The sequence below is a fragment of the Cenococcum geophilum genome (assembly GCF_001692895.1).
Source record: "Cenococcum geophilum 1.58 unplaced genomic scaffold K441scaffold_41, whole genome shotgun sequence".
NCBI lineage: Eukaryota > Fungi > Ascomycota > Dothideomycetes > Gloniales > Gloniaceae > Cenococcum > Cenococcum geophilum.
In genome coordinates this window covers 1,286,255-1,303,587 of record NW_027137599.1, presented here as the reverse complement: position 1 = coordinate 1,303,587, position 17,333 = coordinate 1,286,255, and the positions used below count along the sequence as shown (strand labels likewise).

Here is a 17,333-nt window from a genome sequence, read left to right as displayed (position 1 = left end):
ATAGTCTTATGGTGATAGTACCTAGCTATATTAACTACTTCTTTCTCCATCGCTTTACGCAGTAGTTTGCCTTCTTTCTTACGCTTTAGGTACTGCTACAAGTCTTTAATCACGAGGGGTGTCTTGGTATCGCCCTTGCGGTATACTTTTTAGTAAGTTGTCGCCTAACTAGTAACGTAGGGTGCCCGCTTTATAAGTTTATTAAGGATAAGATACTTAGTCTGGTCGTTGCGTATAACCTTAATGTATTGCTTACCGTCTAATGTTAAAATAGTAGGGTTAAACCTAAGCTACTCCTAATTTATCTAGAGAAATCCCAACATTGCTAAGGTAAATTATAGTCCGTCTTTATTAATATTAAATAAGAATAATGTAATACCTCCTACCTAGTTATACTCCTATAGCCATATAATAGATTTATAGAGGGTAAAGCCTAGGATAAAGCGATAAGTGCCCTAAGTAGTAAAGACTTCTCTTATATATTTCCCCAAATCAAACTATGCCTACGAGGCTATATTAGTATTTAGATTACTCTTTAGCTCTTCTGGTATAAGTATATGCAACTAATAGCATTAAGAGCTTTTGCTAGCTATTGGATTATCTATAAAACTAATATTTAGCTTTTACTTTGCTGTAGACCCTTATAAGAGCTGCTTAGTATATACAATAAGCGTTTATTATATCTTTAGGGCGGACCTATACTTCTCTGCAAAGCCTAAAAATAATTTAATTAGGTTATTAAACCACCCTAAGACATTAATCTGCTCCGCGCTTTTAGGCCAGTTATACTAGCCGCCCTCAGCATATAGTAGATTGTCCCCTTCCTTACATTTCTTAAAAACGGCGGCACTTGCCTCTTTAAGACCTTTTACTCCCCTAAAGAATACTTTATATAAGTTAGGAATCCCTACATAAAGAGGACCTAGCTCCTCCTTTAGAATATAATCTACGTATTTTTTATATTTAGACGAGTTAGTAAAGCTGCTTATATTACGTAGATATAGGGTTTAAATATAAAATAGTAGCGGTCGGGGAGGCGTGGACTCTATTATAGTGGTAATAGTATTACTCCAAACGTTCTTATCTGATTCGCGATTAATAACTATTTTTAGAAAAGGGGTAAACCGTTTAATATTAAAGTCGTTAGAATTAACTAAAGGGAGGAGTTAAAGAAGGTTACTATAAAGAGTGCTGTAGCTAGCGCTAGACGGAAGTAGTTAAGTAGCGAGAAGGTTCTATAATGCTAGAATAAGGTTAACTATAAGATTTTTAAGCCCTATATGTGTTAGAGAGAACCTATAACGGATAAATTAATAATTACCTTTATTATTTATCTGGCATAACGAGTCTGGAGAGCTAGGAATACCTAGATCCTAATAAGTTAAGTTAAATAAATTATAAAAGCTATTTAGTCCTTCTCTAATAAGATTCGTTTTAATTATATCCAATTTAAAGAGATTTGTTATTATAAGTATATGTGCTAAAAGCTATATCGGGAGGGCTAGTATAGCAGGCGGGTAGATAAGCGGGGAGGGGAGATTAAAGAGGCTAGTATATAAGGATGGTATAATAGCAAATAAATATAGAGAGGTTAAAAATATATCGGGCGCGTCTTATAATAAGGAAATAACTAGGGAGAAAAGTATAAGAAAGAAAGTAAGGTGCGAGCAAACGCGAGGATTAAAGATTAGGTATAGAAAAGTTAAGCTAAACTAATATAGCTTAGACTAAGGCTTCGCAGGGCTTAGTTAAATGCTAAGCTACAATAGCCTAAATATAGGTAGGCAGCGTTTTTTGGTCTATAACTAATTATACTTATTAGTTTTAGTTTGTTCCGCGATATATAAGGCTCTAATATAGTAGGGCTCTTATATAGTAAGGTTAAAGGGGGGCTAGAGAACGGGTTAACTATAGGGTTAGTTATATAAGCGTCTATAAACAATTACGTGGCTAGTCCTAAAACGAGCTAAACCTAACACGCTAAATATAGATATAGTTAGCCTTTCTAAAAACAGGTTCTAGTTTTTAAAATTACGCCCCTTTTTATAGTGGTTAATTGGCCTATATCTAAAACAGAAATTAGGATCTAGTTTCTAGAATTAGATCTAGTTTTTAGGATTATAATTTAAGCCGGAACCCAGAATTGGGATATAGTCTTTAAAATTAAAATATAGTCTTTAGAATCGGATCCAGTTTTTAAAACAAGATCTCATCTTTAGTTAAAACTTAGGCTAATATTAAGGGGTATATCTAATATTTATTCTTAACATTCCCACCCTATTAATATAAAATTTAGAGCTAACTCGCACCCTAGTTACCCTATAAAACGTAGGCCATTAATTATCTAGTACTATAGTAATGTGTCTAAAATAAAGGTCACTATTAAGGTCAAAGCGAGCTATAAATAAGAATTTTTAAAAGTAAAAGGAAACCTTTTTATAAAAGGCTAATAGATTAAAGTTCTATCCCGCACTAGTTAAGAAGACGCTAGCATATTTTAACTAGGTTAAAGAGGATAGGCTAATAGAGGCTAATTCTAAGACATCTAGATTAGAAAGTAATAAGTCTTTTTATTATAAAGGACCAAACGAGTTATAGGTTGGCTGATATATTACTGCTAAATATATATTAAGCTTATTATAAGCGAGTCTTTTAACTTTAGTCTAATATACAAAAACTTGTTCCTTTATATGTAAATAATAACAAGATATTTTTAATATAGAAGTAACTAAATAGAAATAAAACACTAAGCTAAGGAAATCCTAATTAACGCCTTAATTCTTAATAAATGCTAAAAGAGATAAGCGTAATTGCGAAAATCTATCCTTATAAGAAATTTATTATTCCTTAGGCTTCTTAAAACCTTTATTCTTAGAACCTCTATCTCTAGTATAAACCGCCTTTCTCTTATATATCTTTCTCCCTAATAGCTCTTTTAATAAACCCTCTAATGCTCTTTTAGCTATCTCTATTATAATATCTTAAAGTGGTTTATATATTTTAGCATAATAATAAAGGAAATAAGGATTTTTAGTATAGTATATTATAAGTCTCTCTTATGGTATATCCACGGCTAAAACCTAGGTAGGATACTAGTATATTACTATAATAGGACCGTATAAAGATATAATTCCTCTATAACTAGGGTTTTAGAGATATATTATATCCTCTATTATATAATAAGTAAGTAACCAGGATATAAGATACTTTACTTATTCGCTTAAGATCTTAGCATTAGAAATTGTTAATACTTTAGATGGATATATATAGACTAAACCATTCTCTACTTAATTATTAGTGTTGCTAAATAATATAGGTGTCTTATAAATATACCTCTAGGTACTAGCGAAATGTGTTTAAAACCTATAACTATATTTATCTACTAGGATAAGCCTTTAACGTGGTTCTTGTTTAGTTAAGGCGAGTCTATTTTAGCCTCGCTATAGTTCTCCATTAGCTTAGGTAAGTCTATCTTAGTTTCGCCGTAGCCTTTTAAACCCCTAAGGTAACTAAGGTATATTTTTTATATACTCGCCTAAACCGTATCCTCTTATATATCGTCCTTTATATTATTGTCCTTTTTATAAAAACTGGCCTTATTAGGTGTTTGGGTAGGTATCTGCTCCTATATATAATTAAAAAACTGCGATTATTTCTCCTCCCTACTATTGGATACTGCGTCTTTAGTATTAATACAATTTTAAGACAATCTAGGGTTTCTAGTAGGTTGACAATTAGATATAATATTTTCGGGGAGGTAGTATATAGTGATGTCTTTATAAGCACTAATTAAGGGCCTATAGGCTATATTAGCAACGTATCTAAATTTAGTTAAGGTAATATATATAATATCTGGTATTTTTATAAGGATGGTAAGGGATATATAGTTAAGAGATTAAATTTAAAGGTAAGTTAAATTAATAGTATATAAGAACTAGGAGCATAACGTTTATATTCCATTTCTTTACTAGGCCGGAGTTAGGATAGAAGGTAGAAGGGAAAGGCAGAGTATACTAGCCACCCTTTTCCACTTTATATGGTGTCTATGGTATAATATTTAGTAGCTATAATTACTCTTAGCTTACGTATTATCTACGCCTAAGACTATAAGTACCTAGAGTAATCTATAAGTAAGGCATTATTAGGGGTAGCTATTAGCTAAGCTACTGCTAAACTTAAATGGCTAACGATCCCTAACGGACGCCATATACCTTAGTAGGGTTTAGAAGCGTTTGTATAAAGTTATAAACTAGAATTAGAAGTTAACAATAACCCCTAATAACGCCTCTTTTAGTAGGAATAGCATTATATAATCTACTTCTAACGCCTATCCTTCCTGGGGCAAGATACTGCCTAAGCAGTAGACTTATTCTAGCTAGTTAATCTTATATATTAACCCCCTATCTATAGTAAAGAAGCTGTTAGTGCCTCTAGGGTGGTTTAATTGCTATTCTGGCTAAGCCCTTTATAAGCGCTCCGCCTTATATAGGCGGTAATTAACTCCTATTAATCTGCCTTGCGTTAGGGGAGATTTTTTACTTAAGGTACTAAGTAGCCGGTACTTAGAGGTCCATAGATATATTTTATATCCTAATAATATTAACTATAATTTTTCCTTAAGTGGTATCCGCAACCCTAAGTACCTATAAGCGCAGCGTCCCTAAATTGTTAGCTAGTAAGTAGGCGTTTATAGATAAAGAAACCGACTTTAGAGATAACGGCAACGTAGAGGCGTTAGCTAGTTAGGAAAGTAGCTTTAGTAATAAGGATAAAGAATAGGACGCAAAGACATTATATAACGGAGAAAATAGTTTTAGTACTAAAGATTAAGAAATAGGGGTAGACAGTAATAAAGAGATATTAAGTAACGAGGCCATATAGGTGACGGTTGGATATAATAGCCTTAGCTTTATAGTCTTAAATCTATAAGTATAGGATAAAAATATAAAGAAGATTTCTAATAAAAGCTAGTAAAAGGGTTAAAACTTTGGCTATTTTTTGTTTAGCCTATCGCGAAATAAAATAATATTTTACTATTCCTACTAGAGTCTCCACCCGCTTGACTTATAGCAAGCTATAAAGTATTTATAATAATCTATACTTTTACTTAAATTAATTTATTTACTACCTTAAAAGCGATAATAGAAGGTAAATCTATACTAATAATTTAGGATTTTTTAAATTTCTTATAAACCCAGGACGCATGCTACCTTAGTAACTATTAATTGTATTTAAGACTACGGTACTTATAGATTTATATCTTAAGGATATAAACATGTTTTTTTATAGCGTTTTCTTTTTGTTTAAATTATTTCTCTACTTATAGTACATAGCGGTTATTTATTTATTCCAGTATAGTAGGGAGGGGTAATTAGGTTACGCGAGAGGGCTTAAACTTATAGCTATGCTTATAGGGCTGTTTATATAGGAACTTCTCTAAGTATATATAAGGGGTCTTTATATAGGAACTTCTTTAATATTTCTAGATCTAGGACTTATATATATATATTTTTTTTATAGTTCTAGTATTTTCCTAATATTTGCTTCCTATTTATATACTAGGCGTTAATAGAGGGCGTTAGGTCAGATCACCCTGCTTATATAATTACTCTACTTATATAATTACTCTACTCGCATAATTGCCTAGCTTGCATAATTACCTAGTTTATATAATTACCTAGCTTATACAATCGCCTAGCTTATATAATTACCTAGTTTATATAATTGCCTAGCTTGTATAATTACCTAGCTTATAGGATTGCCCAACTCCTATAAGCACTATACTCGTACGGTTACCTAGCTTGCACAATTACCTAGCTTATAGAATCGGCCAGCTCCTATAAGTATTTAGCTCGCACAATTACCTAGTTTATACAATCGCCTAGTTTATATAATTACCTAGCTTATAGAATTGCCTAGCTCCTATAAGCACTATACTTACACAATTACCTAGCCTATAGGATTGGCTAGCTCCTATAAGTATCTAGCTCGCATAATTAAAGCCGAAGTTATTAAACCTATTAATACCCTATTTATACGCTAGGCATTAATTAGAGGGCGCTAGGTTAGATTACTCTACTTATACAATTACCTAGCTTATAGAATCCCCTAGCTCCTATAAGCCCCTAGCTTCTATAACCTCCTAGCTTATAGAACTAAAGCTATAGCTACTAAATCCGTTAAAATCCTAGCTATATATTTAGAGGACACTACGCCCAACTACCTAGCTTGCTATTTTTATAGAATTCCTTAATTAATTAATGGTGCCTATTCGGAAAATATCCCCCAATAACTTTCTATAATAGAAATTTCTTATTATATAATTCTATAAGGAGATTTACTTTTTCAACTGTCTATACTGGCTCTTTAGCGCGAAGGATATAGCTATAATAGCGCCGATATTTACCTGGTGTTCTCCCCGATAGGGCTTTTATAATATTATCTTATAATAAAACTATAAGTGACATCTAGTGACCTAGCTTTATAAGGATTTGCTTTTTATAGGGTGTTTATTAAGACTAGGGCTCCTATAAGGCTTTATTTACAATAACAATTTTTAAAAATATTAGTAAAGCTATTAAAAGTTATATTTAAGAAAAGAAACTAACTAGCGATTATAGGTAATCTAACGTGTTATTTAACCTAGCAAATGTAAGTAATATATAGCCTTAGTAGGATAAGGCATAAGATATATATAGTAAGGTACATCTCCAAAATTTAAGCTGGCAAATGCGGCACCTATTTAGTAATATTTATAAACTAAACCCCCTCCTGCCTTAAAGAGTATATAATAGCTTTCTCTTCCTCTATTTATTTACCACTTACTCTAGCATTAAGAAAAAGGCTATAATATTTCTACTTATAACCCGATATTGATCTATTATGTTTAAACAAAATGCCGTCCTAACCATTACCATTCTTAAAACTTGTGTTTATTAGCTAAAATTGTTTATTAATTAACTAGGACTTATGTTTAGATGCTAAGGGCTTATTATTTATATAAGGGCCGGTTGAGTTATACTTCGCAAAGTATTAGTAGAGTTTTATTAGGGAAAGGCTAATAATATAAACTAACAGTCTGTATAGTTTTTAGAGAGCTATATTAATTAATATAGAACGGTTAATCGATGCTAGTAGCTCTGGATTCACTATTATTGGTAAGACCCTCGCTAGACGCTAAACTAGTCACTCCCCTTAACTCCAGACTAATAGATTCTATTAACTTTAAAAATAATAGTAATAAATTACATTGCTAGAGCGGTTAATTAAACTACATCTTATATTAAGGCTATAAGAGGTATAGTAAAAGCGTTAGTAGTAATTAGGAGGATATTTGGCGGAATATATCTATTTAATACAGTACTAGGCGGCTTATAAATGCAATAACGCTACTAGTATAACTCCCCCTTAATGCATAAGCGCTATAATTTTAAGAATTTTAGATGTATATATGTAAATTTATATTATAGTGCAAGTAGATTTATTTAAAGACTAGAGGATTAATTTTAATTATATACCGAAATCTTAACTCTAAGCTAGATATAAATGACTACTATTAAAGGTTTATAATATTAATAGATTGACGTAGCTTCTATAAGAGAGCGTTCTGCGCGCCTTTCTCTTTAATATAGTTCTATAAGTCTTAGAGATTTGCCTAAATTATAGTCTGTAATTAAATTAGAACGGATACTATATAGGAGATATTAAATATACTTAGAACAATGATGCCTTAGAGCGATTATATATTAACTTAGAGAACGCAGATATATAGATAATATCCTATACTTTTCGCTCTCTAGTTTTTCTATAAAGAAGACTAAGGAAATCCCGTAGAGACTTAGGGAACGATTAAATTATGCTATAAGAGAGTAACTTTATAGTCCTCTTATCTAGGCAAGTGCTAAGAATTTCACTTAATATTATATTATTAAGTGTTTGGGGGACTTATCGGTATTATATACGTATAGGATTTACTAGACCCCCTAATGCCATTTACTGGTTATTTAGGCCTATAGTGATTTAATTAGACGATAAACCGGTACCAAAACGCTTAGAATTGTCCAACTTTAAAGATACCGTTTCTTGGCTTTATAAGCTCTTTATAAACCAACTAATCCTAATAATAGGAGACGCCTTTTTTAGATCCGGCTTGATAGATTACGGGGTACTTAGTCGTTAATAAAGCTCGGTAATTAATGCACTATATTTAGAATCTTAATCCTAACCGTAAGCGGCTGTTAAAGTACTAATAATTAATATAAGAGGTAGCTAAGTATAACGCATTAAAAAACTAATGGTTGGCATAATCTAGTAAGTTACGGCTTTAATAAATAAGCTAATAGTTAAATAAGTATCTATATTAAAGATTAAAGAGCAGCTGTAAATAGTTAGCGGAAATAGGACAAACTAGGGAATGGTTTAAAAGGAGCGGTAAAAATAGTAAAAAGGGTAGTAACAAATAGAAGATATAGAAAACGCGTTAAGGTAACCGACAGAGTAGATAATAAAGGTAATTATATATCCCTAGCGTAACGGGGCAGAAATTAACTCTATATATTAAGTATTTCCGTATCCTTTCCTTTAGATAGCATCCTTAGATCTACTAAGGCGTCTTACTCTTTGGCTCCTTAAGGATGAAATTGTTACAAATTGTGCATCCTACGCGTTAGTTAAAAAAGGAACCCTCTAATAGCACTAAGGCTTACGGCCTTCTGCGATAGAACGAGCTATATTACGTATACTATTTAAAGGCTCTAGAAGCTTCCTATTAATATCTTTTAATATTCTCTACCTCTCTTAGAGAATAAATATGGCCACTATAATTTACTCTAAGCTCCTTTAGGGAGTAAGGATATCTAGTCCTCTTAAGGGAATATCTAGTCTTCTCTAAAGAGTGTTTAGCCTTCTCTAAGGAATAAGGATATCTAGCCTTTTCTAGAGAATAAGGATAATGTTATTTAGCCTTTTTTAGGGAATAAGGATGTTGTCTAGTCTTCTCTAGGGAGTGAGGACGTTTAGCTCTTTCTAGGGAGTGTCTAGCCTTCTTTAGGGAATAAAGTTGCTTCTCTACTTCCTCTTTTATCTAGATATATAAACCTACTTAACGTATTATTAACGAACCTTTCTAAAATCGAGATATTCGTCAACATATCCATAGGGAAAGATTTAAAGGTTATTATTAGTAAACCAAAGTAGTTAAACAAATATCCCCTTATTAAGGATCTTATTACTACTAACGGTAATTTTTTAAATAATATAATTTTTTAAAAACTTCTCAGCCAATGGGCGCTTGTAGATTTTTTTTAAGAAATAGCAATTAGTGTCTATAGGTGCGTTAAGGATTAGAAGTTTAATTAAAAGTTAAGCCGCTTCTATAAAGGGAGTTAGCTATATTAAATTATTTATAAGAAGTATAAGATATCGCAACGTTACTAAAGCGGCTTTAGCTATTAGATATAGAATTAAACTTTACGTTATATAAAGACTTAGAGTAGTAGGGCTATTAGTTCTTTTAGCCTTTACCTATAATACCTACTAGAGATTAAATTTACCTAATATCGATGACTTTCTTATAGCTTTATAGCACCTAGATTATTTTATAATATCTAAAATTGCGTAAAGATGCTTAACTTAGATGGGAAAGTGTTAAGAGCTCTATTTTAGTTAGATGCTTCCTCTTAGACCACTATATCTTAGCACTACTAACCCGCCCAAGCTAAGCCTAAAAAAGCGAATTTCCTCCCCTTATCTATTGGCTAGTAAACGCCCCTATATAGAAGTTGCTAAACCTAGGGATCCTATATTAGCGTATAATCGCCGACATATAGATTTAGCAATATTGTATACTCCTTAACTACTAATAACGGCTTTAATGAATAATATAGCTGCCTTATAGTCTGTTGTGGAGGCAGAGAGCATACTTACTAAGATCTTTAGTGGTAATTCTAATTAGTATTAAGACCCTCCATAAATTCCTATAGAGCTCTATAGGGCCTATCCTAATATATATTAGGGTCCTCCGTAAATTCCCCTAGAGTACTTTTATAGCAATTCCAATATATATTAGGGCCCTTCGCTAATACCCTTTAAGCTATTTAACAGCCATCCTAATATCTATTAGGGGCCTCTACTAATTACTACGCTAAGTAAAGGTAAGTCTTCTAGTTTCTGTATTACTCCGGCTAGTACTACGATAATAAATAATAGGCTTAATTACTATACTACGGCTCCTTATATATAGTGTACTAGTTATTATAGCTTACTAGGCCTATTATACTCTAACGTTCTTAATATAGTATCTCTTATATGTCAATCTAACGCTATTACGGCTGCTGCGAGGTAGTAGCTATTTTAGCCCATATAGATATATAAGCAAGTCCACCTCTACTTTCTTTAAAGATTTGAGGTATATAGTATAGGGTACCTAGTATCTCGCCACTTTGGAGTTAAAAGGATTAGTAGTCCTTTAATACTTTAAACTTTGGTAATCTATTACCTAAGTCTAATAATCTAATGGCTAATATTACTATAGCCTTTCCCAAACTCTCTGCGGGCATATATGGAAGGGGGCTTTGTAGGTTATTATATAGTATTAGATATAACTGTTTAAGAGATACTGCGCTAGGGGTTATATTTAGGATTATAGTAGCGATGGCTCTGGCTATCTAGTTACAATTATTAGTAAAGCGTTAAATCTATTCTAGTATTTAGCACTTACCTCTAAGTATAGAGTAATATATTTATCCGTTATAGTAGTGTCGGGTAAAGTAAAAAAGGGTGTATTAAACGTCTGTAAAGAATACCCTTGGCTCTATATTACTAGATGGGCTTTTAAATTATCTATATCTTTACTATTAATGCTAGGGTCTATCTATAGTGTAGATATAATTAAGTTTAAAAAGGAGTTATAATTAAGGGACTTTATTAGTGAAAGATAATAAAGGCGATTGGGGCTAGATTTTTAGTGGGGCTAAAATCTTAGTAGGGCTATTTTTGGTTAGGTAGGACCTATATAATATATTAATAATAAAACCTAAATATCTAATATGCCTTAGTCTAAGAGGTTTAGGCGATATATAAGAATTAACTGTTATTTACCTTAATATTTATCGGTAAGGAGGTTGTACTATAGGCCGTAGATTAAGATGTCTTTTCTATTTCTATATAAAGACCCACTCCTATCCTCTTATTAACCTAAACTTTCCTTGCTATTATCTACCTGTAATTATCTTTATATTAAAGTAGCCTTATAAGAATAACTAGTTTTAGTATTACTATAGAGATGGCTTAAAAGGACCCGTGGTTTTAAAGAGATAGATATACCTATATCCGCGCTTAGGATATAAACTAGGCTTTATTTGCCTACTATAATGGTTATAAACTTAAGAAAATTAAGGTAAAAGCTAGGGGTTTTTTTTATATATAACCTAATAGCTTTACAGATTCTTAATATAATGGCTGTCCGCTATACTTTAGCCCGTTTCTAATACTACGGCTAGAAAACTATCTTTAGGGAATTTATTTACTATAGGAATTATTATAAAGTTTTTACATTCTTGGGTGCAGTTAAGAAGATAGATAGCAGAAAAGAAATCCTATAATAGATAGAGCGTAAGATATAAGATAATAAAAATCGCAATATAGAGTATAGCATAGGAGAGGATAGGGATAATAATAGGGATATATATAATAAGGACGTAAACGGGGAGGATATAGTCGCTGGGATTAAGGCTTTAGAGATTAGTGTAAAGAAGAATACATCTCTCTACTAGTAAGAACTGTTCCTTCCGTAAATAGTATAGCAAAGGCTATTATATAACGTTTTTATATTCCTACGCATAATTATAGCGCGCCAATTTATACCTCCCCCTATAATACGTAATTATACCTATAGCCGACCAAGCCAGGCTTCTTTACTTATAATAGGTTAGCCTCCTATATTCTATAAGTATACTTAATCTTACCCTTTACCGATCTTTTTATACCTATAGCAAGGCTAGAACAGGCGTCTTCTTATATTTATACCGTTTAGTAAGTTATATTTAGGCCTACCTTCGTATATTCTATACCGTTTATAGCCTAACTTAAATCTATACACTTCCTTATTACTCCAGTAAGAACTGCTACGCAGTTTAACCTTACTAATACGCATATACTACCTCTGCTAGGGTTCTACTAATTAATATATAAATAAACCTCTAAGACCTTTAAAGACCTCTAAAGACCTCCTTTAAAGACTGGTAATAACTTACCTACTAAAGCAGGCAGCACGTAACCCGCCCCTTCTATATCTTTAGTAATCTAATCACTACTTTTAGGTACTTATTATTGCGATGGATATATTTAATATAGGCTAAGGGTCGGCCTATTAGGTTCTAAAGTTAGGGGAAAAGATTTTTAAGGAGGATAGAAAACGAGTTATTACCTTTATTAGATAGAATAAAGGCAAATTACGTAAAGTAAAGGTAAGTAATTGCCTATATTATAAGCGAGCAGGTCCCTAAAATCTTAAAGCTTTATAAGATTATCGGTATTCTATATATTCTACCTAATATTTACTAGGCTACAATTCCTATACGTAATATAATTATTAAAATATCTTTAGCTGTACCGGGCTACTATAATAGCACATTAGCTATAATGGCACTTAATTATAATAGAGAAGCGATAATATCTAATTGCCTTTCTGGCGATATACAGTTTATAAAAGATAGAAAGGAAGCTTTAAAGCAATTAAATAAAGAGGTTAAGAAACTTAATAAAGCTAACTAGGCTGCTAGGCCCCCCCTTATAGTTTAATTAGTGTCCTAGGCTCTGCTAATACTTACGGTAGCTATAGTACTTCTATAAAGGAAATAATTTAAGTTTATATAGAGGAACCACGCTGCTTAAATTACTCGATTTCGCTTAGAGAATATAAGATCTTATATGGCTTATATAATGGTCTAGCAATTTGCTATTATTCTATAACTAAGCCCAAAGCCCTTTTCGCCTTATACCTTTACGTTCGCCTATACTTATAACCCCACTCTTTACACTTTTTTCTCCTAGCCTTGCTAAAATACCTAGTGTAAATATACTTCTTTTATAATAAAGATAGAAAGGCTATATAGAAGTAGTCTTTTAAAATCTAATACTTAATTTTGTAAACTATATAAGTATAGCTAATCTTATAAGCTAGGTAATTGTGCGGGTTATATTAGTATATAGTTAAGGAAAAAGTAGAATAGTGTAATTGGCGGGCCGGTACGCAGGAACATAATACTATTTAACTTTACTTAATATGGCTTAGAGGAGTATAGAGCCTTAACCTAAGCTACGGGAACACGTCCTCTAACTAAGCCTCTATTATATAACTACTAACTACTTCTAGGTACTGTGGCTGTATACCCTACTACTTACCCTTTCTAGAACTTTAGAAGTTATACTAGTCCTTAGTTAAGCGACTAACGTTTAAAGCTCTAATTAACTAGCTAAATCCGTTATAGATTAGACGAAGCTAATAACGACTTCTTAATATATATATAGAGGCTCTAGAGCTATGTTTAATAAAGCAAAGTTCTTATTCTTAATCGTTCTATTTAATACTAAATTACTCCCTTAAATATTGCTTAAGATATAGTCGAAACTAGAGAAATATGCTATCTAAGAGTGTTCCATTTAGCTTAGCGCAGCTTATAAATAGCGAGAAATATAGCAACTTAAAACTTATATACTAGGGGCTAAAGTTTAAAGTCTATAAAGCGATTATATGCACCCAATCTTTTATACTTACAGCTGCCTATAATAGAGGCTTTTAGGTAAAAGCTAACTAAACGTTTAGTAGAATTGACCCTAACTAACTAACGGGTAGGAGGCGGCGACTAATATTATAAATATTAACGAGTTCAATTCCGGCACCGTTAAGAGAATAATTTAATTTATATATAAGGGGGATTATAACAATGGCGAGGAGGAGTAATAATCTAATATTGTAAGTGTAGAAACGCTTAGCTAAGGTAAGGGATATATTCGCACGCTAATCCAATTTACCTATGCTTAAACTTTAATCTATAGAATTAGAGATAGCGTAACTTAATAATGCTAATACCTTATCGCCATCTAAACTAGATAATAGTGGTGGCGATAATAAAGATATAATGACACGGCTAATAACGGCTAATATTATACTTTACCACGTCTATATTAATGCAATTGCCGATTATTACAATATACTATAGCTAAAAGAGCTTACGAATATAAAAATCTAATATATTCTAGGAACTAGCTGGTCCGCAGACGGGTTTCCTAATATTATTAAGGATGTTTTCAGCCTAATAGGCGACTTAGTATTATATATTATAACCACCTTAACAGCGGCCGAGTATATTAAAGAGCTTATTAAACTTAAGGACTTTGTAGAGCTGGACGTTATAAGTAATTTCGCCATCGGTATTATATAGACAGCGATTACCGCATCTAAGGGCATAGAGAAATTTTTTATACTAAAACTTTAAGCTGTCTAATCTTAGCTATAATAAATAGAATTACTGCTTTAATCTGCTAAGGTAAGGTATGCCGCGGCTAAACGCAAAAGCAAAAACATTAATAACTGTCTTAATACCCTCTGCACGACTAGGACCTATTATAATATTAGTTGTAGAGCTAAGTTTATATGTTATATTAAGAATAGTAGTTATCTATCCGACCCTAATTACTCTTATATACTTCGTTATAAAAGGTACGAGCATTATATATAAGTAAAGATATATAGCTTAGGAGATCGGCTTAGGTAGGAAGTTATTATATAATACTTCTCTTTCTTTCTCCGTTTAGGCTAATCTAAGAAATTCAAATATATATCTTATTTATAGTCGGTCCGTTAGATATTATATAGTAACTAGATTATCCATCCCCTATTAGCCACCCCTTACCTTTTACCCTTTACCCCTTACCTAACTCTTTATCTTATCCTTTACCTTACTCTTACCTTACCTATTACCCTTTACCTCCCTAGACGAATTATAAAATCCTAGTTATTATATCTATTCTACTAAATTCTAAAATAGGATTAGATAATAATAGACTAAAATAAAATATAAAGTAGTAAAGAATAATAAGATAAGCGCGTAATAACTAGGAAAAGGTCCTATATATACTAAGCGTATAGTTCTAAAGATGCATTTTGTGCTTAAGAGTTACTTTATAAATATTATATTTAATCTTACCCTACTTTAGGAGTTTAGAGAGATACGCTTGTTAGAAATGCTTTATAAGAGTAGTTAAAGTGTAAAACCTATATATACAATTGCTAATTATAAGCCTTTTATTCCCAAGGCAGATAAAGTATATTTTTAGTCTTTTCTCCTTATATAAGGATAACTTTGCCCTCTCTAGCGCTTTAGCCGCTTCTAAAATCTTAGTATCTTCTTTAATCTTAACTTAGCTAAGGGCGATACCTATCCTAGACTATCTCTAGTAATAACTTAGCCGATATACTCTGCCTTCCTTAATATTATAGTAATCTACGACCGTATTAATAGTATTATTACGTCTATATATCTTATCTTTTAGTAACATACCAGGTAGCGTTATAATTACTTTAATAAGGCGTTTATGTTTAACTGACCTATTATTGCTAGATTTTAAGGTTGCTTTAATATCCTCGCTAAATATAACCCTAGAAAGTTGCCGCTTAATATTAATTATAGCTTATTTATTATCCTAATTCTTTTTAATATTTTCTAATAGCGTATTTCTCTAACGTTGCCTTTTATTTATGATTTCTCGGCTAAGCTTTTAGTATTCTATGCTTCCTGCGGTTTTGTGCTTAAGGCTAAGCTTTAGCTTATTTTAAACTTTAATTAAGGAATAAATACGCGGGTTCTTGTTTACCAATAAGGATTATTCTATTATTAGGTACTATAGCCGCCACGGGTTAATTAATTAGCTTATTTAGTATACTACTTTTATTAACTTTTCTTAAGGCTCTAAGCCTTAAATAATTGCCTATATATCTACGCCAATATGCCGCGGAAGGTAGTGCTTTAAAAATGTTTAAGCGTTGGTATACTACATTATTAGGTTCTAAAGGGCGTTACTTACATTACCTAGGTAATATAGGCGTTAGAAAGGTTTTAGTAGAACTAGCTCTATATAATAGAACTTACTATTTTTATTAAATACCTTGCCTGCGCCGTAACGGAGACTATATAGGCACGCAACCTACTAAAATCCTATAATTGCGCTAAGGTCCTTAATCTAGGGTAAAAGAGTTAAGTATAATAAAGGCTGGTTAAGTAAGACCTTATAGCCGTAGGGGGTTTTAATTAATTGCTAAAATATAGGGATATTATCTAGGTTTAAACAGAGTGGTAGCGGCAACTTATTACGCCTAGGCTTAATATATAGCTTATTAAGCTGCTCTGCGGATATTAGATTAGGGGCCGTAAAAGCTTTATCCGTAAAAAGAAGGCCTAGGAGAAAAATGTAAGGGCTAAGAATAAGCAAAGGGTTAAAGATAATCTTAGGAATTGGAAAAGTATTATTAGTTCTCTATAAGCGTAAGGAAAGGAATAGGGTAGAAAGGGAATATACGCTTTTTTTATGCCAAGATATTCCTTAGTAAATTTAAATATAAACTTAGGCACGATCTTATAAGGCCCGCCTTTTAGGTTGTAAATAAGTGTAATTATTATATGTTAGTAGTATAGGTTAAGAAGAGCTTTAGGTTAGCTTACGGTATAAAGGCCTAGCTATAATAAGAAATAGACTTATATCCAATATTGCCTAACTATATACCTCTTTCTCGTTATAACTAAGTTAGTCTTAAAAACTAGGGCGAGATTCTCTACGTCTATAACGGGCTTTTCTTACTTTTTATTACTTAAGCCATATTTCTTTACTAGTTTCCGAAGTACCTAGAAAAGATATTTTAGCTCTACCTTACTTTACTAGGCTAAAGGGTTAACTAGGAACGTAATTACCTTATATATCTAGTAGGTTAATTTACTAGCAATTTTTCTACTAGTTGCTCTTTTATATATAAGGCGATAGTACTTCTAATATATACTAAGCGAGCTAGAAAGCTTTATCCTACACTATTTCTTACCCCTTTTCCCTTATTTCTAATTTAGGAGCTAGTTAAAAAAGCTATAAAGTAGTTAAAGTAAGAAGACTTGGTACGTTTTCTTAGGGTCTTTCCTTATATAAGTGTAGTATCTAGAAATTATTAGCTCTAGGTTAAGCCTAAGAGAAAGCCGTAGAATAGGTTATTACTTACTAATACTATTAATCTTTAATACGGTTAAGGAGATTCGTACTACTATCGGCGTAGTCCTATATCGTAAAATTAG

The 17,333-nt window shown here is 32.0% G+C and overlaps 1 protein-coding gene across 1 annotated transcript; it reads right to left on the bottom strand.

The window, feature by feature from the left end:
* Nucleotides 1-16,314: 16,314 nt before the first annotated feature.
* Nucleotides 16,315-16,679, bottom strand: K441DRAFT_576326 (uncharacterized protein; the record flags this gene model as incomplete). Its single annotated transcript, XM_067644197.1, has 2 exons — nucleotides 16,315-16,531; nucleotides 16,576-16,679. Coding segments are annotated over 2 exons (321 nt in total), but the record flags the coding sequence as incomplete, so codon positions are not given.
* Between the last annotated feature and the right edge of the window lie 654 nt (nucleotides 16,680-17,333).